General features: G+C 39.2%; 1 protein-coding gene across 3 annotated transcripts; it reads left to right on the top strand.

Moving 5' to 3' along the window:
- Positions 1 to 246: 246 nt before the first annotated feature.
- N4BP1 (NEDD4 binding protein 1) lies at positions 247 to 22,850 on the top strand. 3 transcript variants are annotated; one of them, XM_075101542.1, is made up of 8 exons: positions 293 to 619; positions 3,020 to 3,099; positions 3,572 to 5,346; positions 16,019 to 16,149; positions 16,588 to 16,684; positions 18,417 to 18,524; positions 20,080 to 20,187; positions 22,318 to 22,850. In XM_075101542.1, exons 2-8 carry the CDS (start codon positions 3,031 to 3,033, stop codon positions 22,652 to 22,654), a joined length of 2,625 nt encoding a protein of 874 aa, XP_074957643.1. In that variant the 5' UTR covers positions 293 to 619; positions 3,020 to 3,030; the 3' UTR covers positions 22,655 to 22,850. The 3 variants fall into 3 exon arrangements, with proteins under 3 accessions (XP_074957642.1, XP_074957643.1, XP_074957644.1); XM_075101541.1 differs by lacking the exon at positions 3,020 to 3,099 and having other exon boundaries at positions 247 to 619; XM_075101543.1 differs by lacking the exons at positions 293 to 619; positions 3,020 to 3,099 and adding an exon at positions 659 to 829.
- Positions 22,851 to 24,845: the final 1,995 nt, after the last annotated feature.

Here is a 24,845-nt window from a genome sequence, read left to right as displayed (position 1 = left end):
GAGCCACCCTTCAGGGCGCCGAGGGCAGGACGGCAAGGACCGCCGCTGCAAAGGGAGCCGGGGCACAACCCTGAGGCAGGCAGGCGAGTCGGCCCCCAACCCCGCCCCAGGCTCCGCCACGAGCCGCCCGTCCCGCCGAGAGGCGAGCCTTCGCCTGACCGAGGGAGGGGCTCGCCTGCAGTCCTCGCTAAAGATGGCGCCGGAGCAGAGGAGCGCTCCCCGCCTCCCGGCGCCGGGCGGTGGCGGCGCCGTCGCGGGGCTATGACGTCGGCGAGCCGAAAGGAGGGAGGCCGGGGATTCCCCGTTTTGTTGTCCTGGGGCCCGGCGGGATGGGAGGCTGGAGCGTGGGGCGGCGAGGCCGGCGCTGATGGCGGCTCGCTGGGCAGCCCGCGGCTCCCAGCCGGGGCCGGAGGTGGATGAGTTCACCGTCCCTGCGGAGAAGAGCCGCCTTCTGGAAGGGAACCGGGGCCGCATCGAGGGCTTATTCGAGGTGCGGCTAGCCGTGCCCGGGGCACAGGGGGACTGGCAGCCCGCCATCCCGCCGCCCGGCCCGCCGCCCGCCGCTGCCAGGATCTGGGTGCAGCTGGTGGGCGGGGGGAAGGCCGTGCGCAGCGCCAAGGTATGGGGGACCGGGGCGGGGTGGGGAGCGGCGCCCACTCGTGTCGACGGGGCCTCGGTCACCCGGCGCGCCACCGGCGCTGTGTTGGCATACGGAGTCGCCCTTTCGGCCCGGGGCACGGCTCGGGGGCGCGGCTCTGGGTAGGAGGAAGAAAGGGTGGGGAAAGAGCACTTCGCGAGGAAGCAGAAGCGGCCCTGCCTTGGCAAATAGGTGTGTTCAGGTGCCGGGGTGTCTCCGCTGGTGTTGACATAAGCGTGGAGAACGAGGAGACACGAATCAGCTGAGGAGTGCAAAGTTCGGCGGTGTTGTAGAGCGCCTTACTCTCCCCGCGTTGGGAAGCGTGGCTGCCGTCTGCCTGTAGCTGCGTGAGGGATTTAACGCCCCGGAGAACGGGCCGAGTTTTGTTCTAAACCGCGATTAAAACGTGGCGCTCTGCTTTTTCTTCCCGTAGTCAAGAAATTCTTCGGAGTTGGTCGGGTGTTGCCATGTTTCACACTTGCTCTACAGACTTGACTTTACTCTGTGGCATTAAGTAGTTTATTAGCAAACCTCTCGCTAACAGTTTAACGGAGCCTATATTTACATAGTGTAAAAGATCCAGCGTGCTTCCCCAGTCTGTTCGCTGGAGTAGATAGCTTTCTCTTTAACTGAACGCTAAACAAGTGAAAAGAGAGAGCCACCTAGGCTGTTCGTGTCTCTGTCTGTGACACTAGTTGCTGTGAACTATCTTCCTAGAATTATTATGTTAAATCCCTTGTACGGCTAACCTTTGGGGGAGCTCAACAGTAGCGACGAAATTGACGTTACTCATAATGGGCCTGGTAGCTGGAGCTGTTTGAATCATGTGATGGGGACGGTAGTGTGAGCACTAGCTAGGCTGGAGGTGGCTTTAAAAACGAAAATCTCGATATGTGGGCGTTTGAAGCTTTTTGTTGGTTTGTTTAAATACACATTAATATTAGTGGGGATCATTAGTGTTAGTTTTGTGACTTAATTCACACACTTGGCAGTTCAATTCCAAAAACTTGATTCCTTAACTGTCTAATGCCAGAGACTTACAAGGATAATACTGTGAATGTTGAGGTTTTCTAATTGTTTGACTCTGAAATTGACTCTAAACCAATCTGCTTGTATATTTGGGCTCAGAGACTCCAGAAACTACTACGGGTAGCATAAACAGCTAATCTTCTCCAGGCAGCTGCAGTACCACTTTCTTTTTTTCCAGAAAACTAAAGCCTGGAAATCTGGAAAATTTTCAGCCTGAAAGCCTGAAACAGCACAAGACTTCCATTTTCTAATTTCTGCTTTTCCTAATAACACAGAAAATGTTTCCTACTCTAAATACTTTAAAGGGTATGGGAGATGTGACTTCCCTGACATGTGGAGCAGCTTTCAGACCCAATCCAGAGGGGTTATTGACTGGAAAGTATAAACAATTGCACATCTTTATTGTCTCCCTTTAAAAGGTTTTGTGATAGCAATTTGTGTTTTAATTCCTCACATGCAGTGTATTCATTCTTAAGTGCTGTTCAGTAAATGTTAAAAAAAATTCTCAGATTTTTAATATCCTTTTTTCCTAATTATGTTATTGTCTTGTTGCTCTGCAAAAGCAGTCAAGGGATGACTAAACCATGAAAAGTAATCCTGTGGATTTTGTTGCAGAAGCAGTTTGTGCTAATATTGTCTTGAAGGAGCCTGCCTTGATACCTGTGGTGATGTAACTCAAGAGATGATAGGAAGTACTGTTACATTATTCATTACCTTATATTGGTTTTTGGTTCCATTTAAAGGAGAAGTTTAATTTCTGAGAATAAAGATAGATAATAAAATTTGGTATACTTTGGAGTCAGCAAATACAGTGACTGCCGTTAGAAGCTGGTTTTACTATGTTACAGAATTTTAAGCATAGAAAGAGACAATTTGGGGAAAAATAATGCTCTCTGAAAGAAGAAATGGTATAGTATATTGACAAAGTTCTAAACTCTGATGCATTTAAAATAAGGTAGGATAGTGAATTTAGCTATAGTAACTTCTAGGTGGCAGAAATAGCAATGAGAGTTTGGTTTGAGGATTTGGGTTTTTTTAATCTATTAAAAACCTGAACTTTTCTAGAACACAGAACTAGCTGGAGCCTGGAGTTTTTTCAGTCATTTGTCAGTATCATCTGCTTTTTCAAAATACTGAGTTTCAAAGCCTCATGTGGGAAGCTGACTTGCTGTTGAGCTTTCTGGGTGTGATTTTCTTTGGTGTTATATACCTATTGTAAGTAGGTGCTTTAGCAGTTGTAGTTTTAAAATAAAAATGTTTTATTTGGTTAATAAGGGAATCTGTGAGAGTTCAGAGAGTGGTTTTGTCATTTGTTCTGTTTTAGCTGCCCCTTTTTTTTTTTTTCCTCTATAGGGTATCTTTTAATGGATACTACTGTGGCTACTAGTTATGTTGTGCCATGCCACAGGATCAATGTCCTTGATTCGTTATTAGTAAGTATAGAAAGTAACACATAATTACTTAAAAATATAGGATAGCTACTGCTGTGATGAGGCTTTGGAAATTCTTTCAAAAATGTTTTTAGAAGTTCAGTGCAAGGCATTTGTTAATGAAGTGTATATTCTCTTTGACCAAAGAATGAGGATGGGAAAATAAATGTCTTCTGACTTGTCTTTTAAACCTTTTAAGCTACAACTTAAATACTCTGTTACTATCAGTTTCAAGTAAATTTATTTATAAACATTAGGATTGAAAAGTTAGCTTTCTATGAGATAAATTTAAAAATCATTTCAGGTGTTTGTATTTTATCTCTATTATCCAGTTTACTGGCAGTATTTACTTTCTCACATTTCTTATGCTAAGTTGGCTTTATCTTTTAATGTACTTGTCCATTACTGACCTAACCAAGACTAATTTTATATTTTAGCTTTTCACATATATTCATTTGTCTTTTTCTCCTTGTAGGAGTATATTAAGGGACTCTGTGAACCTGAACTAGAAGAAAAGGAGTACTATCCAAAGGATATGCACTGCATCTTTGTTGGTGCACAGAGCCTGTTTCTCAACAGTCTTATTCAAGATACCTGTGCTGATATAACAGTGCTGGAAATAGGATTGCTCAGTATAAAGGGGGGCGCAGAGGCTGTTGTTATGGCTCAAAGTCATGTTCAGCAGTTTGTGAAGCTTTTTGAGACTAATGAAAGCTTATTAAGTGACAATGAATCAGAGATCAAAAAGCAATTCAGACAATTTGTGGAAGCACATGCAGATAAATATACAATGGATTTACTGATTTTGCCTAGCTCACTAAAAAGAGAACTGCTAGCTCTCGCACAAACTGAATGTTGTGAAGTAGAGAGCGATGTCATAGATCTTACAGGTTCTGAAAGCCCAACTGAGCTTTTACAAAATAAATCCTCCAAAGTAATCGCTACAAGCAGAGATGGTAGAGCAGTTAGTGAGGAAGCAAGAAACAATGCCGGGACACCTGTAACTGAGCTTACAAAGCAAATGGACACTGTGTTTTCTGATGCTCCTGAAACAAGTTTTGTTCCTGTAAACATTGTGCCTCTGTTAGAGGCAATGGTGCCTAAAGAAAGGCAGTCATGTAAAAGAAGATCTTCTGATGGTGAGGAAAGGCTCCCTAAAAAGCAGTTCTCTTTGGAAAGTGATCAGGAAGTGAAATGTGCTCCACACAGTAATCCTTCAGACAGCGACACAGTTATTGATCTGTTTTCAGAGAGCTGCAGTGAATCAGATGATCCCAGTTATTGCCTTAAAGAAGGTGATGATATCAGTGAGGAAATGGAATACAAGATTCTTGTGAACTTCTTCAGAACAATGGGATATTCCCAAAATATTGTAGAAAAAGTTATTGGTATCCTAGGACAATCTGTGGAACCATTAATATTGCTAGAAGAAATTGAAAAGGAAAATCTAAAATTTCAAAAAGAACATGAACAGTCATCTCAAAAGCCTAGAACTATCAATCCTCCTTTAGGAAGTAATGCAAATAATTCACAAAAGCTAGAAGAAAAAGTCATTTCTAGCAATAAAAGTCCTCTTAAATCCAGTCATACTTCAAAGGAGACAAAAAATGAATATCACAAAGTAAGAGATTCACCAAGCATGCAAGCTGATGCCAAAGATAAAATGCATATGTCAGTATGCAAGCCTGCTTCTCCTTCCAGTAAAAATTCAGCTATATGCTCTGGACAAAGAGACATTTATTGCCGTGGTAAGAATCACAGTTCAAGGTCTAGTGATATAGAAACTGATGGTGGTGTAACTTTCGGCACTATACAAGCTGGAGCTCTAAAAGATGTTGATTTTGTAGCCAGAGGGAGCTCAGATGTGCAGCGTATCTCAGCGAAGACTAGAACTGCAGTTCAGCAAAAACCTGCAGGGCCCTCAACTGTACAGAACAGCCATCCTGGTTTTGAGGACCGACTAGGACGCTGCAGCTCCTCTTCTCAAGTGAGATCTCTCAACCAATGCCTTCCCCAAACCTCAAATTTTGAAAATCCTGTTCCAGACCAGGTATCGCCTTCACAAATACATCCTTCAGATTCTGACAGAGAGACAGTGGGACCACACAGATGTTATCCTGATCCTTCAGTTACCGGAGTTCAAAGATTTTTGGAATCTCTGAAAAAGCCATACAGACTGGAGTTGAAAAATGAACCTGGGAAACCATATTTAAAGCATATCATTATTGATGGAAGCAATGTTGCAATTTCGTGAGTATTGTTCTTTTCAACTATCTCTTTATTAAAAGTTCAGTGAGCTTTCAAATAGGATGCTGTGGCATGTGTAAAGTAATTGCTAGCTAGGTTTTTGGTGACCAACAGGCCGTGTACACAAAGGTTTTTCAGCTACTGGTAATGGCTGCATTGGTAAGTTATGGTAAGGCTTGATAATGAAAAATTACATGAGATTTTGAGAGTAGTAGTCATTTTAATTTCCAACAAATAACAATTTTGATTGGTTTTATTCTTCATTTAGTGACAGCATTCATTTTTGACTGACTTGTTTGGAGTTGTTATTCTTTGTTGAGATACTGTGCATAGAAGGAGATTTAAAAGTTTTTAGCAGGTGCACTATGTGACATCTACCGCAGTATGCAAATCCAGCTAGAACAGTGTGGTGGCTTTATGAGAGAATATCCCACAATTCTTGCAGAATTTACTTCTGGTTAAAAAAAAATAAATAGTCTGAAGTTGAACAAATGCAATAACTAGTTAAAATAGAATAAGAAAATATCCTTGATTTCGACTTAAAAATTGGTTGGTAATTGCCATACTCTGGAAAATATTTTCTGTAAAGCCTTTTAAGACTTAGCTTTCCTGCTGTGGTAGAAATTTGTGAATTAGTAAAAGCAGGAAGCTCAGATTTATGAAGCCCAAATACTAAAATAATCTGAAACCAACTCGAACAATGGGAACTAAAACTATATATATATTAGAGGTAGATAAGATCCTTTTTGATAATAAGATGTTTCAAAATGAAAAGTGAATTAATTCTGTAGCATTTCTTACTAGGTAAATTTGAAGCCATTTGTGTCATTTCAGAGCAACCTACTTCAAATTATCAGTGCTCCAGCTTGATGTAAATACTTCAATCAGAATTTCAGTGACCTCTCTTCTGTTGCAAGCAATTTTGTACATGAAACTTAATTTGCTTTGCATGCACGTAACAAAGGAGTTGAGTTACCATCAACTTCAAAGCGTTTTGGTTTTCTACTTTTGCTCTTAGCATCTTGTAATTTTATAGTGCAGGTTCTTATATAGTAGTAAGGTATTCGTCCTTTAACAACATCACACATTAGTGCTTGTGTCCTGTTACTTTTTGCAAATGTAGGCATGTAACAAAAATATTCCCCCCCACCCCCTCCATAAAGCTTGCAGAATAGGGAACGATGTATATGTCTGCACATACCTCATCTCCTATTCCTCCTAGTACCTGAAAGAATGTATGCAAGTGATAGTTGACAATTACAGGGCTGTTTGATAATTTTAATAGATTGGCTGACATGGCACCATGCAAATGAACCCTACAAAATGGGCACAGTTAATAATGAAAGGATCGAGAAATCCCTTTCATTGGCTATGATGCAGGGATTTTCCATTATTGTAAATAGCTCTTAATTCCTTGGTTTTTTTCCTTCAGTGTTTCTATTGTAGACAACTTTGGAAGGCATTGCCAATTACAATGTTCTTTTTAATTTTCTTTTTTAAAGTTTGCTACAACTAACTAGAATAGCGAAGATCAGTTAGAACCCATATCCCTCTAAAATTCTGTGCTTCACTTTGTTCATTTTAACATTTGTCTCATCAAAATCATCCTTGAATTGATTGCTGTTCTCTAGTCAGGAAGAGACTTGGATTTCACAGAATCACAGGTTGGAAGGGATCTCAGGGATCATCTAGTCCACCCTTTCTAGGAAGAGCGCAGTCTAGACAAGATGTCTCAGCACCCTGTCCAGACGACTCTTGAAGGTGTCCAATGTGGCAGAGTCAACCACTTCCCTGGGGAGATGATTCCAATGGTTGACTGTCCTCACTGTGAAACATTTCCTCTTGTGTCCAATCGGAATCTCCCCAAGAGCAACTTGTATCAATTTCCCCTTGTCCTCTCCATGTGACTCCTTGTAAAAAGGGAGTCTCCATCTTCTTTGTAGCTACCCTTTAAGTACTGGTACATGGTGATGAGATGCCCTCTGAGCCTCCTTTTCTCAAGGCTGAACAAACCCAGTTGTTCCAGCCTATCCTCATATGGCAGGCTTCCCAGTCCTTTGATCATCTTGGTGGCCCTTCTCTGGACCCCTTCCAGCCTGTCCACATCCTTTTTGTACAGCGGGGACCAGAACTGTACACAGTACTCCAGGTGTGGCCTGACAAGCACTGAGTAGAGCAGGATGATGACTTCTTTCTCTCTGCTGGCGATGCCCTTTTTGATGCAACCCAGTATCCTGTTGGCCTTCTTGGCCACAGCAGCACACTTGTTCGCTCATGTTGAGCTTTCTGTCCACCAGGACCCCCAGGTCCCTTTCCACAGAGCTGCTCTCCAGCTAGGTGGATCCCAGTCTGTACTGACTCCTGGATTATGTTTTCCCAGGTGCATGATCTTACACTTCTCCTTGTTGAACTGCATAAGGTTCTTGCTCGCCCACTCTCCCAGTGTATCCAGATCTTCCTGCAGAGCAGCTCTCCCTTCTGGAGTGTCTGCTTCCCCACTCAACTTGGTGTCATCAGCAAACTTCATCAGGGTACACTTGATGCCGTTATCCAGATCACTTATAAAGATGTTGAATAACATTGGGTCCAATATTGATACATGGGGGACTACACTTGTGACAGGTTGCCAGTTTGAGAAAGAGCTATTTACCACCACCCTTCGGGTGCAGCCTGTCAGCCAGTTCCCCACCCACTGCAGAGACCACTTGTCTAGGCCATAACGCATTAATTTCTTCCGGAGGAGACTGTGGGGGACCGTGTCAAAGGCCTTGGAGAAGTCCAAGTAGACAATGTCCACTGCCCACCCCATGTCGACCAGGCAGTCACTTTGTCATAGAAGGCCACCAGGTTTGTCAAGCACAATCTGCCTTTAGTGAAGCCACGTTGGCTTCATTTGACTTGTGATGGCCCCCAGGAGGATTCATTCCGTAACTTTCCCAGGGACTGAAGTAAGGCTGATGGGCCTACAGTTACCCGGATCCTCCCTCAAGCCCTTCTTGTAGATAGGGGTAACATTTGCCTTCCTCCAGTCCTCTGGGACATCCCCTGTTCTCCATGACTTCTCAAAGATTATGCATGCAATGATGTCAGCCATCTCTCAACACCGTTGGGTGGATGGCATCAGGGCCCATTGATTTGTAGGGGTCAAGCTCCTGTAGTAATTCATGTACTAACTCTTCCTTCACTGATGGTGGGTCGGTGTTTGGATCAATCAGCAATTTCATTCCCAAAGCCTGGGACCCAACAGTGTTTGTAAAGACAGAGGTGAAGAAGGTGTTGAGGACCTCTGCCTTTTCAGCATCATTGGTGATTGACTCTCCTTTTCCATTTAACAATAGGCCTATGTTTTCCTTCTTTTTCTGCTTGTGGTTGACATGTCTGAAGAAACCTTTCTTGTTATTTTTGACATCTACAGCCAGTTGCAATTTGAGTTGGGCTTTTGCTTTTCTAACTGCATCTCTGCACACTCTGGCAATGCCCTTGTAGCTCTCGACAGATAATCCTCCACTTCTCCATATCTGGTATGCTTCCCTTTTGGATTTGGTCTTTTTATACTAAGTAATTTTGGCAAGCACGCATGTCAAATGGTTCTCTCAGTGTTTGCTGTGGGGCTTTTTTGTAGTTTTGCAATATGAAAGTGAGCAATGACAAAGGCAATATTTCTTCTTCTTAATGAGGAAGTGGTAGTTTTTAAGAACAAACTGAGTGTTCTCCCGCTTCACTCAGCAATGTAACAATAAGAGTAAGCTTACTATGAGAACTTGCTTTTGAAGATTTTTTGGTGCATTCAGAGTTCTTCTGCTGAACATGCATAAACCCTTCCAAGTACAGAAATTAGTTTTCTTTCTTTAACTATACTTCCAGAACCAAAATGGAGTACTTCAAGCAAAACAATAGTAATTCTGAGAAAAATAATCTGTATCCCCAGAGGAAGTGAGGAAGTTTAGGTTGTGTTTCTTAAACTATTTTACAATATGAATTTTAATCTTGGAGATTGGAAATTCTGAAGAGCCTCATATCAGCTATATTATCTTCTATTTAGTTGTAACTGATTCTCAAATAGGGCATTTTCTAAGAATAGGCCGGAGTACTACCAGTGATCCCATGAATTCCGTCGGATGTTCTTAGGCTAAGAAAAACACATCTGACTGGTTAAGATACATGTATCATGTGTCATCTACTTCCGGCTATTAGATGAAAGAGGCTTCACAACAGAATCTACTTAAATGCTTTTAGGAGAAGAAAATAAACTTTTCCAGGGGAAAAAAAAAAATTATCTACCATAAGAAAATAATGTCAGTCTGTCCTAACAGTTTCCCAGAAGTAACTATGTAAACACAGATCTGCATGTGAATGTATGCACAGTTGTGTTAATGGGGAAAAGAAATGGTAGTATGCTGCTTGTTTCACAGAGGTAGATAAAGATACCCTTAGATTTTGTTCTTTCATGGTTATGAACGATCTGCTGTAGCTCCTAAACACCTCACCAGAATTCATGGAATAACAGAACCTCCTCAGTTGTTGGGGATAATAAATACTTTTAACTCCCTTTTTTTTGTAACACGTATGATTTTTGCTTGAGAACAGAAATAATAAATTTTGTTATTTTTGTAAAGTGCTAGTAGAACTGTTAATTTATTTTAGCTAATTATTTTAGCAAATTGGGGAATCAGTCTTAACTTCTTCCCTTACAGTCTTAGCCTGATGATTTCTGTTTTGATACCTTAATATTTGCTGATCTCTTACATAAACTATGAGATGATATCTTGAAATTCCTGGACATAGTTCATTCAGATATATTTCTGATGACGTTTTTAGTTTAATTCATATAAAAATATGTCTCACTTTGCCTGTTTTTTTGACAGGCCTCTTACATATTTGCATGTGTTTCTGCTAGATTGCTCTTTTTCCCCATTAGAACAAACCATACACTTTTAAAATATTATTATTCTCAAATGCAGTTTAAGGACCAAGGACCCGGTAATACAGAAATGTTTGTAGTTAATCCAGAAGGTCTTTATAGCACAGACAAGGCATCAAAAGTAAATCTAAGTAACTTCTGTTTATGAGAAGGAATGTCAGAAGATTTCTTAATGTGTAACCTTTCCTACCAAGAGGTCATTAATTGAAGAAGGTGATGATAATCCTTAAATTTATTCCCCCAGGTTAAAGGGCCCACAGCTAGTCCCTTAGGACTGGCAACAGTAAAACTGTCCAGGTCAATCACTGGAGAATTAATGGAATGAATAATTTAAGGTTTCCTTGCATTTTATAATCTTGCTAACTTTAAAGGGGAAGCCTGACATGATTCATAACTCTTGGTACTCCTTTAATTCAAGTACAGTGTTTTGTTACAGTAAATAGTTTTTAAAGCAAACTTATTTCCTCTTTGTTCAGACTCCGTTATTTAGAAAATAGTGATGTAAAAGTGCGAGTCACAACTGAGTCATAAGCTACCTTGAACTGTTAAAAATTATTTCCCAAATGTGTATTAGTGGAAGAGAAATGCAAATTGTTGGGGTCATGTAGAAGATAACAAATATACCTCATCCTCTTTGTCTGGTTTTGGGTTGGTTTTTTTATGGAGAGATTTTTTTCATCTACACATTTCATCTGTGGGGTTTTGTGGGTTTTTTTTCATTTTCTTTTTTTTAAGAGCAACCAAATACATCTGAAACCAATGAATTAAAAAAAGGTGGATAAACATCTGCTTATCTCTCTGATGGCTGTGAGACTGCTGTGGGCAGTTGTCTCCTAATTTTTCCTGATTGAGCGCTCTGTGCTGGTTTCATCTGGGATAGAGTTAATTTTTTTCACAGTAGCTAGTATGGGTCTAGGTTTTGGATTTGTGCTGGAAACAGTGTTGGTAAAACAGGGATGTTTTTCATTCCTGCTGAGCAATGCTTCCACAAAGTCAAGGCCTTTTTTGTCTCTCACTCCACCAACGAGTGGGCTGGGGGTGCACAAAGGGTTGGGAGGGGACACAGCTGGGACAGCTGACCCAAGGGATATCCCACAACATATGACATCATTCTCAGCATATAAAGCTGGGGGAAGAAAAAGGAAGGGGGGAGGGGTACGTTCAGAGTTACGGCATTTTATCTTCCCAAGTAACAGTTATGTGTGATGGAGCCCTGCTTTCCTGAAGATGGCTGAATACCCGCCTGCCAATGGGAAGCAGTGGATGAATTCCTTGCTTTGCTTTGCTTATGTGTGCAGCTTTTACTTTACCTATTAAACTGTCTTTATCTCAACCAATGAGTTTTCTCACTTTTACTTTTCTGGTTTTTTTATCCCATCCCACTGCAGTGGGAGTGAACAAGCAGCTGTGTGGGGCTTAGTTTCTGGCTGGGGTTAAACCACAACACACCCCATCAGTAAAAAAAAATCTTTGAGCATGCACCCCCAATATATGTATATTTATCAACTATATATGTGCATTACTGAAACTATGGTATTTCCTTCATGCATGCCAATGGATTTTCTTGCACACACCCAGCATTAGAGTAGGGCATAGTAGCTCGGTAGCACTGACATACAGTCTCCAAATATGGTTATACAACATCTGCCACCTGCTGCTCAACCAGATGAAAACTCTGCTTCTGAAAAGCCATGGACAGAGAACTGCCTCAAACTAGCAGAACCGTTGAGATACTTAAATATCTTACTGTCGTGGTTCAGCCTCAGCTGGCAACAAAACACCATGCAGCCGCTTGCTTACTCCCCCCCCCGTGGGATGGGGAAGAGAATCGGAAGAGCAAAAGAACTTGTGGGTTGAGATAAGCACAGTTTAATAATTACAATAAAATAATAATTATTATTACTATAATGATAATATAATAAAATGGAAACGGAAGGGAAAGAAAAAAAGGGGAAAAAAAACCCCACAGAAACATGAATGATACAGCTGCTTACCACCCGCCAACTGACGCTGCCCATCCCCGAGCCGTGATTGCTGCCTCCCTTCCCCCGGCCAGCTCCTCCCAGTTAACATACTGGGCATGGCATTGCATGGTATGGAATATCCCTTTGGTCAGTTTGAATCTGCTCTCTTAGCTGTGCCCCCTCCCGGCTTCTTGTGCACCCAGCAGAGCATCGGAAGCTAGAAATGTCCTTGACCAGTACAAGCGCTACCCAGCAACAGCCAAAAACATCTGTGTGTTATCTCAGCATTTTTTCCATGCTAAGTTCAAAGCACAGCACTATGCCAGCTAGAGTGAAGAAAGTTAACTCTATCCCAGCTAAAACCATGATGTGGGGACCTGTTTTTTTTTAATGTAGGTATTCTTCAGTTTCCTTTTGGCTCAATAAAGACTCATTATTTTCTTACATCTTAGAAAGTGAAGAATTGTTTTCAATTTTGCTTTGAATTGTTTGAACTGTTTTCAGTTGTACTTCTCAGTACCTTGAGGTTATGGACATCTGCTTCTATGCCTGTGTTGGGTTGGGTGTTCTTTTAACCCTGAAGGTCATGTGTTTTGCATTGTGACTTAATGTCATGTGTTTAAGTTGTGTCTTAACTCTGGAAGACTGCAAGAAGCTGAAGAATTTTTCCTCTTGACACGTGCAGCCTAGTAAAAATGGCACATTGATGTATTAATGTTAGCTGTACTTTCAGTGTGCTTGAAGCCCAGAGGTTACTCAAACGGCTAACAAGTATTTTTAAAAACTGACTCTTTGTGTGCTGAAAACAGGCTTTTCAGGGCAGACTGAAATAGCTAGGTAGCTGTTGGGTAATTCTAAATTTTATTAAAACGTGGAAGAAACTCAAAATAAAAGAATAATTCAATGGAGTTATATCTTAATAGAATTATTTGTAAATAATGATATGTACTTTCCCTAATTTAATTACAAAACCGAAGGGGAAAGCGTTAAATATTCCAGAAAGCAACCTGCTGTTTGGTGCTTTGTGCTGCTTACGATATTGTTTAACTTCAGAAATAGCTTTATAGGGTCTTCACAGGGTTTTTTTTTTATGAACTGGGACAACCAAAAACAGTATGTACAATGGCAGTTGCATAGCACATGTCTTTGAGATGGATGTCTTGAAAAGACCACCTTGCTGTGGTAATTTGCTATCTTTCAGATGTTTACCTAGCTCAAATAATGCATTTCATATTTCTGTTTATCTAGCAGTGAGATATTAACATTATAGCTTACCTTAAGTCTACATGTTATTTGATAATTAAATATACTGCTTCTATTTGTGTGGTTTTTGGTGTTTTTTTTTTTTAAGCTGCTACAGAACAGGAGTTTGTTATACAGGACAAATCAAAAGCTGCTGTTCTAGGCTTCAAAACATTTTAAAAACAGACTACTCTGTATAGTTTGGTAGGTTTAAAGCTCTAAAGCAGGAGCATGGACAAGTAGAGAAGGCATAATTTCCAACATGAGCATCAAGACCTCTGCATCTCTTGAAGTCCTACTGAGAGCCATTAATACAGTGAAAGTATTTAACAGTTTTCCAGTTCATTGAATAGGATGTTTAACTTAAAGTGGGGGGATGATGACTGCATTTTAAGTTTATGACCTAGAAGGTTTGTGAGGGCTAACTCTTCTGTCACAATTGCATTCGTTTATTTGACTGCTCTTGACATCAAGAACACTTATTACAGCAAGTGTGGCATAGGTTGGTTTTTTTTTTTCCAGAAACTCTTAAGTCAGATTTTCTTGCCTTTTATAGTTCAGATGTAGTTTACTAATTTTTCTGCCCTTCTACATAAAACATTCCTCTCCAAATTCAGAGAACCTTAATAGATTTATATTTTGATACTCATTTATTTTAAAATGAGTTTACGAAATTGGAAATGGATACATGAATGCTACTAAAGGCTGAGTTTCACTGTTAAACATTTCCATGGACATGTTCTAAAGAAATCTCTCTTCAGATTTCTTGGTAGGTTAAACTAGGGGTTTAAAGATAAGATTCCATTCAAAACTAATAAGGCTTACTATTAGGCTTATAATACACAATTGCATGTTAATTAGGAGACTGGTTTAAAATATGAACACTGCTTGATCACTTATGAGAAGCACTTTGTAGTGACTTAACATCTAACTCACAATATAGAGTACGCACTACTTTGTAAGAAGTGCTTTGCCTGTTCATGCTAGCAGTTCTGAATCAGTGTGTCTTGTCTATGTATATCAGTTTTGTCTAAGTGTAGACTCTAATATATGAAAATGTGAGGTGAAAAGTTTCTGAATGAAAACTGGATTTAGCCTTATATAAGGTGCTAATAGGTGTTTTGTAGGAGTTTATTCTAGAGGTATTTTTGATTCTGTCTTCTGTGCTTTATTTTAAGATTCTTCTTCCCATTCAGTTCCCATAATCTGCTTAGACAGTTATTTGCTAAAGGAGGACTTCCTGCCATGTGTTAAAGGGGTATGTAGGATCACTGGATCATTCTGATGGAGAGGGACCTCACAAGGTCATCAACTCAAATCTCTGTATCATTCATATTGGGCAGTTGCTGATTTTTCTGGAAAGTTACTTAACTAACTTGCAAAAACAGGTAATAAACATCTTATATTTTGAAATGTGGGGGAAAAAAGGATTGCCCCTAAAATACAGTGTTTTGAAAATTTTTCTTTAAAGAAATTTCATTAATTTGCTTGAAAACAGTGGCTCAGATTGTTGAATCGAAGGGAGAGGAGGCCCTAATACCTTAGATTATCAGAGAACTTCTCAGATGTGTAATCCTTGGGAACCAGTTGAACTAAAGGTGTTGTGTTTTGCACTGGGACTATATTTGGAATTACTGCGATATTGGATTATGATCATTTTAATCTATAATCAATAGATTTTGGAAACCATCAGTCGTGGTTTAACCCGGCAGGCTGCTAAACACCACACAGCCATTAGCTCGCTCCTCACCGGTGCCATGGGAGAGAGAATTGGAAAAAAAGTAAAACTCTTGAATTGAAATAAGGACAATTTAATAGGACAGAAAAGGAAGGGAACATAATAATAATGATAAAAGAATGTACAAAACAAGTGATGCGCAGTGCAATTGCTCACCACCCCCGACCGATGCCAAGCCAGTTCCTGAACAATGACTGTGCCCCCCCAGCCAACTCCCCCCTGGCTTTTTTGTTCAGCATGACATCATATGTTATGGAATATTCCTTTGGCCAGCTGGGGTCAGCTGTCCTGGCTGTGCCCCCTCACAGCTTTTTGTGCATCTCCAGCCTCCTAACTGGCAGGGCAGTTTGAGAAGCTGAAAAGTCGTTGACTTACTGTAACCACTGCTCAGCAACAACTAAAACATCAGTGCATTACCAACATCATGCTCATCCTAAATCCAAAACACAGCACTATACCAGCTACTAAGAAGAAAATTAATTCTATCCCAGCCAGAACCAGGACAGCATCATTATTGGCCTCTTTCTAAAGCTAAACCCACTTCTAATTACTCAAATATCATTGTGCCTATGAAACTGAAAGGATGCAGAGCTATGAAGTTGCAAAGTGATGTTTCTATTCTCTTCTTTTGCTGAAGATCCCTCTCCATTTATAAGATTCCTCATCTGTAACATTCATCTACCTTTAATTTTTCTGAGGCTGTATGTGTAACTTCCAGCTTCACTCACAAGGTTTTGTTCCGTTTTCTTTGTATTTAGAGTAGCAAAACTCTAGTAAATTTAATCTCTGTTCTCTTTCTTTCACCCGAAGTCATGGTCTAAGGAAATTTTTCTCCTGTCGAGGAATTGCAATAGCTGTTGACTACTTTTGGAAACGTGGCCACAGAAATATTACCGTATTTGTTCCACAGTGGAGAACAAGACGTGATCCTTACATTACAGGTGAGGGAAATAGTTTCCTAATGTTTTCTTTATTAAATCAAATTGTAACTATTTTTTTCGATACTTCCATGAAGAATGAATGGAGAAGGAATACTTCATAAAACAGTAAGCATGAGTCGTCTGGCTGCTCAGCATGAGTAATTGGGTTTCCATATACAATGTGGGACACTGCAGTGCTATTTAGGCTAACTGATGTGCCTAAGTGGAGGCCTTTTTGTTTGGATTTTATTTGCTCTTTAGTTTCTAGCTTCAACCTCTTCCTCCCCATTGTTATAATGTTAGCAATTCTTCAGCCAGCAGTATGTAATTTCAATAGATTAATAGGTACAAAAATAGCCTATCTTCTTTGCTAATTATATATCAGATTAATTGTGAAGTTCATAAATAGCTTGGAAGAAAGCTTTTGTTTTTAAGAACAGTTGTTTCATGTTTTAACAGAGCAGGATTTCTTAACACAGCTCCAGGATGTTGGAATATTGTCTTTAACCCCTGCCAGGATGGTGTTAGGAGCAAGAATTGCTGCTCATGATGACAGGTACGGAATATACATAGATTTCAAGCATTTTTGAACACCTGACTAATGGTTGTAAAAGCTTAATACTTCATAAGTGGTAGTATTAGCTAGTTCTTCAACCTGTTTAGACAGAGCTCTATGCATCTAACTTGAGACTGAGCTCTGTTACATTATTTTACTGTCCTAAGAAGCATTTTTAGACATAATTCTCTAATAGTATTGTACATACTGTTTTCAGAAATTTATGGAGAATGGCAAATTTTTATGGCAAGTTGAACTAAAAAAAAAAGTTAATCCATTTCAAATATCATCACTTGCACTGAGGAGGAAATTAGTCTTTTAGTGATATTTTTATGCTTTCCTGATAATCAGTCTATCTCTGAATTTACTTTTATGTTTGGGGAGCACTAGCGTAAATCTGATCTGTTCCATTTTTTTTCCCGTGTTGCAATTGTGGACATAGATGTGTATTTGGAACAGGGTATTTGTAACAATATGTACGCTAGTAAATTTCCAAGTTAATTTAAGCACCAAAGTTCAACTTCAAAATGTGGGGATCATCTTTCAGTGAAAAACAGGAAGCTGTAGGGGCTTTTTTGTTGGGTGTAGGGGACAGGTGCTTGCATTGCTGTTGCCAAATTTTCCCAGTCTTGAGACATGGTTAAAAGTGCAGGCTGCTTAAGTTTTTTTCCACAACCAGCTTTTCTGATTCTGCATGTGAGCAGTTTGCAGCTTTGAAATTGTGTTTTGCAGCTAGCTACAGTTCACTGGATTTCAGTTTCTTCCTTCCTACTAATAATCATTCATACTTTATTTTTCTGACTACAAAATTGTCAGGCTTTTGCACCAGGGGCATGCCTATTTTTGATAGATCGCACAGTTATGTACCTGATTGCTGAACTTGGTACGCAAAAGATATAGAGAGTGCACTTAATTTTTCTTCCTTGTTAAAATGTAGCAACTCTGATCTCTTGAATAATAAGTGAAGAAAAAATGTAGAAGGCAGCCAAGTTGGAGTGGTTTACTCACTAATATTTTATACACACCCAGCATTTAATATAAAATGCTATGTAGGTGCAGTATTTACAGTTGCGATTACTGTGGAAATGAGTGATGTGCTAACATATTTGCAGTCTCATGAAAAGCATACTCATTTCTTTAAAAGAACACCATCTGTTATCTCTTTGCTAACATAGTTTCAAATGGCAAAAAGCTTGTTTTCAGACAGGTAAAAAAAAAAGGGATTTTCTTAATAAATTAATAGTTACCTTTTTGTCATAGTTTATTTAACAACAAAATGGTAGCAGCACTCTGTTAATAAGTGTTGACAAAGCAAACAACTAATATGCATAACACTATCTTGCAGAACACGAACATTAATGCTAAGCAAAAAAGTATATGGACTGTGTTGGACTGTGTGATAAATACTGTACTCTTTTGTAAAGCAAACCATTTACCTCTACAAATATTTCAGAATCTGATAATCCCGTGGGTTTTATGGGGGTTTGCTTGTGGATTTTTTTAAATGGAAAAAAGGCTTCCTGTGAAGACTGCTGCACTAAATAAATACATGCTCCCTAAAATGTTGTTTAAAGTTACATGGTGGGTGAAAACAAGTAATTTCCTGGTATTCAAAGTGCTTGTTTCATGGAACTAGATTACTCTTGGATGGTGAAATGTTTAGTTTTCTAGATTCTTGGACAATATTCAGCAAAGCAGACTATCTTAACGGTCTTCGAAATGAACTTTACAGGTTTTTATTACATCTTGCTGATAAAACTGGAGGTGTTATTGTGACTAATGATAACTTCAGAGAATTTGTGACAGAATCACTTTCCTGGAGAGAAATTATTCAAAAAAGGTAATTACTCAATTTCTATGAAAACTTGAAAGGATATCTGTCCTTACTTAATCTGTCATTGCAATACTGGTAGAGCCCAACAAAGTACTGTGTGTATTTCACCACTTTGATTCATGGCCTTAGAATCGTGTGTTAAGTAGTCTAATGTCCTGATTATTGAGATCTTCTCTAATGATTATTGATATATTCTCTAATGTAAATCTGTTAATTGCTTACATAAATAGGAACTTGGTGTAGTAGCTGAGCTGTATCACTTCTGCAGCTCGATCTTAAATCCTGTTTGAGTATATATTTGTGGTCCATTCTCACAGGCTTTCTTGCTCTACATTTCATTTCTTCAAGGAGCCGTGACAGCTGATGCAGACATACAGTGTCACTTTTAAGGTTTCAGAATCAATCACTCTGTACTGTAGTACAACAAATTGGCATTGCTAAACAAAATAATGAACACTTGCAGCATATCCCTGTAGCCATTTCCCTGCAATTGTTGAGTGTCGTTTGGGTTTAAATTAGTTCACTTTGCTATCAAATATCCCTGCTTCAGCTTGTGCATTCTCTGTGAATTATAGTTTCTCCTGTGCAACTGGTTTCTTTTCTTTACTTTGTTTGGTTTGTTTGGTTTGGTTTTCCCCCCTCCAGTTAAATCGGGTCATTTTACTATTAAGGTATGATTTTTTTATTGCCCAAATTTCCCACTAATCCCTCAGAGTCTCCCTGACATCATCTGAGTCTGACATCTACTGTAGTGACTGAGGTCTGTATAAGTTTAATGAAATAAATAATTGAAAATTGCTTTGGGTTCTCACAGTCTATCTGGGAGAATGTGGAACTGATGTTGACTAATCAGGTAGGTATTTACGCTATTTCTTGGGTGAATTCTACCCAAGTCAGGTTCTGTTCTCCTACAGAACTTCAGCAAGAATACTTAGCACATTATTTGAGTCTGTGTTTTTTTAAGAGCTTTTGTTAACACCTGCTATTTGTTTTACTTCTGGGAAAATTACACTGTACCAAATTCTCTCCTCGCAGACAAATTTTAGTTGAAGTGGCTTCCTTTAATGCAGATTTCCCTCTGTCCCAAAATGATTCCAGGAAAAAAGCTTCTTTGTGTCTTAACTCTAAACAGCTAATGCTGCATTTGCTAGTTGTGTGGCTTTCTGATAACATATGCATTTTAGCTATGTGGTTGAAGATCCTTACAAGGGAGGGGAGTTTGAACAATCAGAAAATCTTCTTTAATCACCTAGAGAATTCCACCTATGTCTCTTCACAAAAATTTGCAGTCATCCAACACTTGCTGTCAAAAAAAAAACCACACCAAGCAACCAACTCAGTGTTCTGCAGTGCAATAGGAACAGTTCACATAGGCTTCCATTAAATTATTTTGACAGTGAATACTGGTTGTATCTAAAATGCAGTACTAATTATGATTCAGTGACCCCTGATGTGGTGTGAAGTGTCTGTTCTAAGGCAACTTGTCCTATGCTACAGAGGCAAAGGGCAGCAAGAGTGTAATACATTGTTAATAAATAATATTGAAAGAACTCTCTTGCAGGTTGCTCCAATACACTTTTGCTGGTGACATATTTATGGTTCCTGATGATCCTTTGGGAAGAAATGGACCTAGATTAGATGACTTCCTTCGAAGTGATGGTTGTTCTAGGTACAAGCACTGTTTTCACTTTTGTTCGAGTCAGTTATGATTTTCAAATGTGAAATAAACCGTTTTACTCGTTCTCTTGAATGCTTCTTTAGATCTGTGTAGTAAAGGTACAGTAAAACTAAGCAAGAACACTGTAGGATGTGTAGTAGCTTAACAAAAACATGTTTTTCCTATTACTAGCACAATCTGCTGGTGACATTTGCGCCTAATCAAGATTTCTCTCAGAACTAAGATAAGCAAGGCAATAGCTTCCTGTGAGATTTGGTCACGGTGGCTTTCATACAAAGGTGGTCCAAACTGTGTTGACACTGCACAAAGCTGCCAGTGGTTTGGGTATGTGGTAGCCTGGTATCCTGTTAATTACAGTGATGCTATTTAAAACAGCTTGGTTGATCGCTTATTCATAGTGGGACAATAGGGGCTACAAAAGAAACACTACGCTCATATTTGTCATGGGAGAGGCATTTCACTTCACACTTGAAGGTACTGTACTGTTCATAACATTATTTTTGAGGGGCATTGTTATTAAATGCATTTGTATTTGATCCATAAGTTTAAATATTAATAAATATATACTGTTCTGTTAAAATCATTGTACTTCTTAAATGTACATGTATTCAAAGTACAAAATTGCTTTGCATTAACTACCAAGGCTTAAGAATGGGTTTGCTTTTTTGCACAAGAAAATAAGCTGCTCTTTGCTCTTCTTTCACCAGCTTAGGAGTTACAAATTCTAATGACAGTGAGGAGTATTGAGAGAGCTTTTAGAAACAAGTGAGATAAAATTAGCAATACGAAAGGCAAGCTGTTCTTAAGGATTAATACAAAGAATGATTAGGAGTCTCAGCTATTGGAAACAATTGAGGAAAGTGAGATATGTATATGCCAGTAGGTCACAGGCTGATTTGAAAATAAGCATGTAATGTCAACATGAAAAAAAGCAAGTACTGTTCTAGAACTCCAATAAGAAATGCTAAGAAAGTATTAAAGCTCTTCCACAGAGCCCTTACGAGATGTCATTTGGAACACTGTGTTTTAGCCACTTGTGTCTGAGAAAAATAAAGCGAAAACAGAGCCTGAGAGGTGACTATGATGATTGTAGAAATGGAAAGAGATTTGTTTGAGAAGACTCTAGAAGAGCGTGGTTTCCTATGTGTAAACTTGGAACTGGAGTTGGACTTTGGTTTTGGGGGGCGTGTGGTGGGGTTTTTTTAAGACAGAGAAGAGGTACCAGTGTAAAGAGTTAATTTTGTTCCTTCCCTGAGACTTTTCTACTTGAGTTAAATGGTGCAGAAAGCATAAATGGCTCCAGGAATAAGATCAGAAAGTAGAAGGATCTCACGCAATTATAGAGTCTTTCCATGCTGAATAGTGAGAGGTGTTGTAATCTAAATGCTTTTAATATAGAGCTCTGTAACTTAGGTAGTGTTTCCCTTGGTGGTAGGAGAATTTACTATAACACGAGTTCCAGTTCACATTTCTGTGTTATGTAGTGGCATCTGAAGTAGACTTGGCCCTAAATTTTACAGACCTAGCAGTTTAGAGTAGCAACAACTTTTCAAAGTCTGAAATAAAATCTCAGTAATTGAGGAAGAGTATTCAGATCCTGAAATTACTGAAAAACTTCATTGCCCTATTAAGGATGTCATATGAAGGCCTTGATGTAAATGTGAGCACAGCTCACAATCACAAGCAAAAGTAGATGAGGAATAGTCTTGTGGAGCATCTGGAAGCCCCCTTGGTCTGCTGATACTTTCACACGTTCTGAGTCAGTGTACATGTGTTCAATGTATCTTTTTATGCGTTTAGCTCAATACTGATGTTGATGCTTCCACAAAATAAGCTTTGGCTGTTGCTGTATTCTCAAAGTAAAGTACTCACAGCATATTGGGACTAGCCCTAGAAATGTTAGTTCATGTTATTAGTCATGCCAGATTCAAACTGAAAACTGTTACACCTACTGTTTTGTTTCACTTTGGAAAAAATGCTTATCATTTGATTCTGATCAGTAACTAGCTGAGCAGCAGTGAAGTATAGGAGTTATATGCGTTTTTCTTTTCTGTGTTTGAACAGAGACAGCTAGCATCTCCTTTACCTTAATTTAATCAAAATGTTTATTTTGTTCCTTAGAGATTTTCGATCAGCACAAAAGGCCTTACAGAGCAGTGGACAATATTCTTCTGAGACACCTTTCTTCGTGTCAGTCGCTAAACCAACCAGTAGCAGTCGCCAGCCTAAAAACGGAGTATCTGGTGATCATTCATCAACATGGCTTCCACTGGAAACAAACATACAGGCTTGTCTAGCAAATCCACCACAGAGATCTGCCTCAGAAACATTACAGCTAAGAGAAGCCCTGATAAAAATTTTTCCTGATTATGAGCAAAGACAGAAGATTGATCAAATACTAGCTGCTCATCCATTCATGAGAGATCTTAATGCACTGTCTGCCATGGTGCTTGACTGAATATTATGCAGGGTTTTTATATCACAACTGGTCTGACTAACTTTGGATATCAATGTGAAGAAAAATGTTGCTTTGTTATGTTACTTTATGAATATTCAGAACCTAATTTTATTTGTATAAACAAATATATTTTTTGTGTATGTTCTGTTGCTAATAGATGCCAGTTTTTGGTAAATTAAAAACTGCTGCTACTACAGATTTGTAGTAATATTTTCTATGAAAAAAAAAAATCTTCCGTTTCACTTGAATTGCTTATTAAAGCAGTAGCAGTTCTAAAGAACTGTTATCACTTTAAATAGTGTGTTAGCACTTTTTAAAATCCCCTTTCCTCAAAAGGTAAAAATCATAGCAGAGGCTTAAAAGTGACTCTTACAGATTCAGATATATTTTCCAGATACATGCATACCATACTATAGCACAAGCCATGCAACTGTCAGATGTCATTGTTGGTGTTTGTATCTAGGGTATAGATACCCTTAGAAAACCTGTGCTTTGCTAGTACCTCTTTCACTTATGAACTTTGAAGTATTTCTCCATGGAAATAAAACAGATCCTTTTTAATATTTTCAGATACGAAAAATTCTATATAGTATGTACGTGAACCTGCATCGTGCATTTTGGAAACAGGCTATACTCCTAAGGGTCTATGGACAGCAGTTTGAAGATCACTGTGGGAGCAGTGGATGTTCAGTGTATTCTTGAAGTACTGTCACAAGGTGGCATTACGCCTCTTGCTTTTTAATGATCAGCAGGAAGGCTTCTGACATTCTGAAGTGCTCTTTCTTACATAAAGAAAGGTAATTTAGCAAGACAGATAACTAACTGTGTGTTATGGATGTAAGTGTTATGGATGAAATTGGCAGCCTGCTCATATTACAGGCAGCTAAGAAGCTTTGTAGATTTAGGTAAAATCTTAACTGCCAGTGGAATGAAAGAAAATGCATTTACCTGTTCATCCAGGTTGAGAGACACTATGCTAGAGTAGTTAGGAGAGGGGGAAGGTTTCAATTAGAAAGTATAAATTCACAACTGTCCTCAACAGAAGATATTTGTAATGCTTTAAAAGATCTGTGATACCTACATTGGTTTTTAAATTGGAAATTCTTTTGACTATCAATACTCCTTCAGAATAATTTTAGTATCTTTAACAATCTGCACTGTTATCTGTTTGTCTTTGCCGTGCATGTTCTAAATCTGAATGCTCTGATAAGCTATTAACAGAATGTGATGTAGTTTATATCAAAATGGCATGCTGTTTTGTGCAGAGCTAATACACTGCAGTTAACACTCAGCTCCACCCTTTTAAATCTGTTTTGGGGTCTATCCCAAAAGTAAGGTGGAAGAAAAAGGAACATAATTTATGAAAGCTGACCAACAGGATCACTTTTCAAGAGCTGGAGCAAAGTAAAGATTACTGTGTCTGTGTCTCTGTACACGCTTAAGTCTGTTACACCTTCCTTTTAACCTGTTTCCGGTGCTAAGTGTTCAACATTAATAAAACCAAATTAGACTGTAAAGAAAATGTGGGCTACAGAGCCTGTGTTAAACTTCTGACATACTGAGCCTTACCCTAAAGCATAAGAATAGTGGCTTTCCCTCCAGTAGGAGTTCCCTGGGTTCTGAAATAGCTCTTTGCTTAAATGCAAAAGAGCTGAAATATACTGAGGGAATGAGGATGTCTTCTTGCACGGCCCTTTCACATGTATTGTGAAACAGAAGGCAAAGTCTTGCTCTTCCCTCAACAGGAGCAGACTGAAAGATGATTGCAGCAAGAGTAAAAGAAAAGTGTTAGGGACAATTATGATAGCATCTCAAAAATACAGGTGAGGATGAAGAAAGGTTTTGAATATGTTTCTACATCCATATAGGCAAATCAATTTTTAAATTTTTTTTCTGTATAAATGAGAGGGCAATTCATTAGGTGTGCTGGTCAGAATGACTGGCCATGTTCGCCAATAAGCAGTGCTTACCTACCAAGTGCTATGTAATCACCAAATTCTGTCCCCACAAAAACTTAGGCAGGTTCTTAAAGTCTGTTGACACTGATTGGAGTTGGTATCATTTTAATTAGAAAGGGAATAAATTATGACCAGTGAAGGGCTTTTCCTTAACAGGGATAGGATCCTAAGGAGGACAGCAGTGGTGAATTGAATAATTCTGTTTAGGTCTGCATTGGAGTGCGGCATGGGAA

Source organism: Phalacrocorax aristotelis, chromosome 8, assembly GCF_949628215.1.
Source record: "Phalacrocorax aristotelis chromosome 8, bGulAri2.1, whole genome shotgun sequence".
Lineage (NCBI taxonomy): Eukaryota > Metazoa > Chordata > Aves > Suliformes > Phalacrocoracidae > Phalacrocorax > Phalacrocorax aristotelis.
Note: the sequence above shows the minus strand (reverse complement) of the source record. Positions and strands in the feature narration are given on the sequence as shown.

Coding starts and splice junctions, on each gene's coding strand:
- N4BP1 (XM_075101541.1), top strand. CDS start 368: ATGGCGGCTCGCTGGGCAGCCCGCGGCTCCCAGCCGGGGCCGGAGGTG. Junction 16,150..16,587: donor ACGTGATCCTTACATTACAG/GTGAGGGAAATA, acceptor ATGTTTTAACAG/AGCAGGATTTCTTAACACAG. Junction 20,188..22,317: donor CGAAGTGATGGTTGTTCTAG/GTACAAGCACTG, acceptor TTTGTTCCTTAG/AGATTTTCGATCAGCACAAA.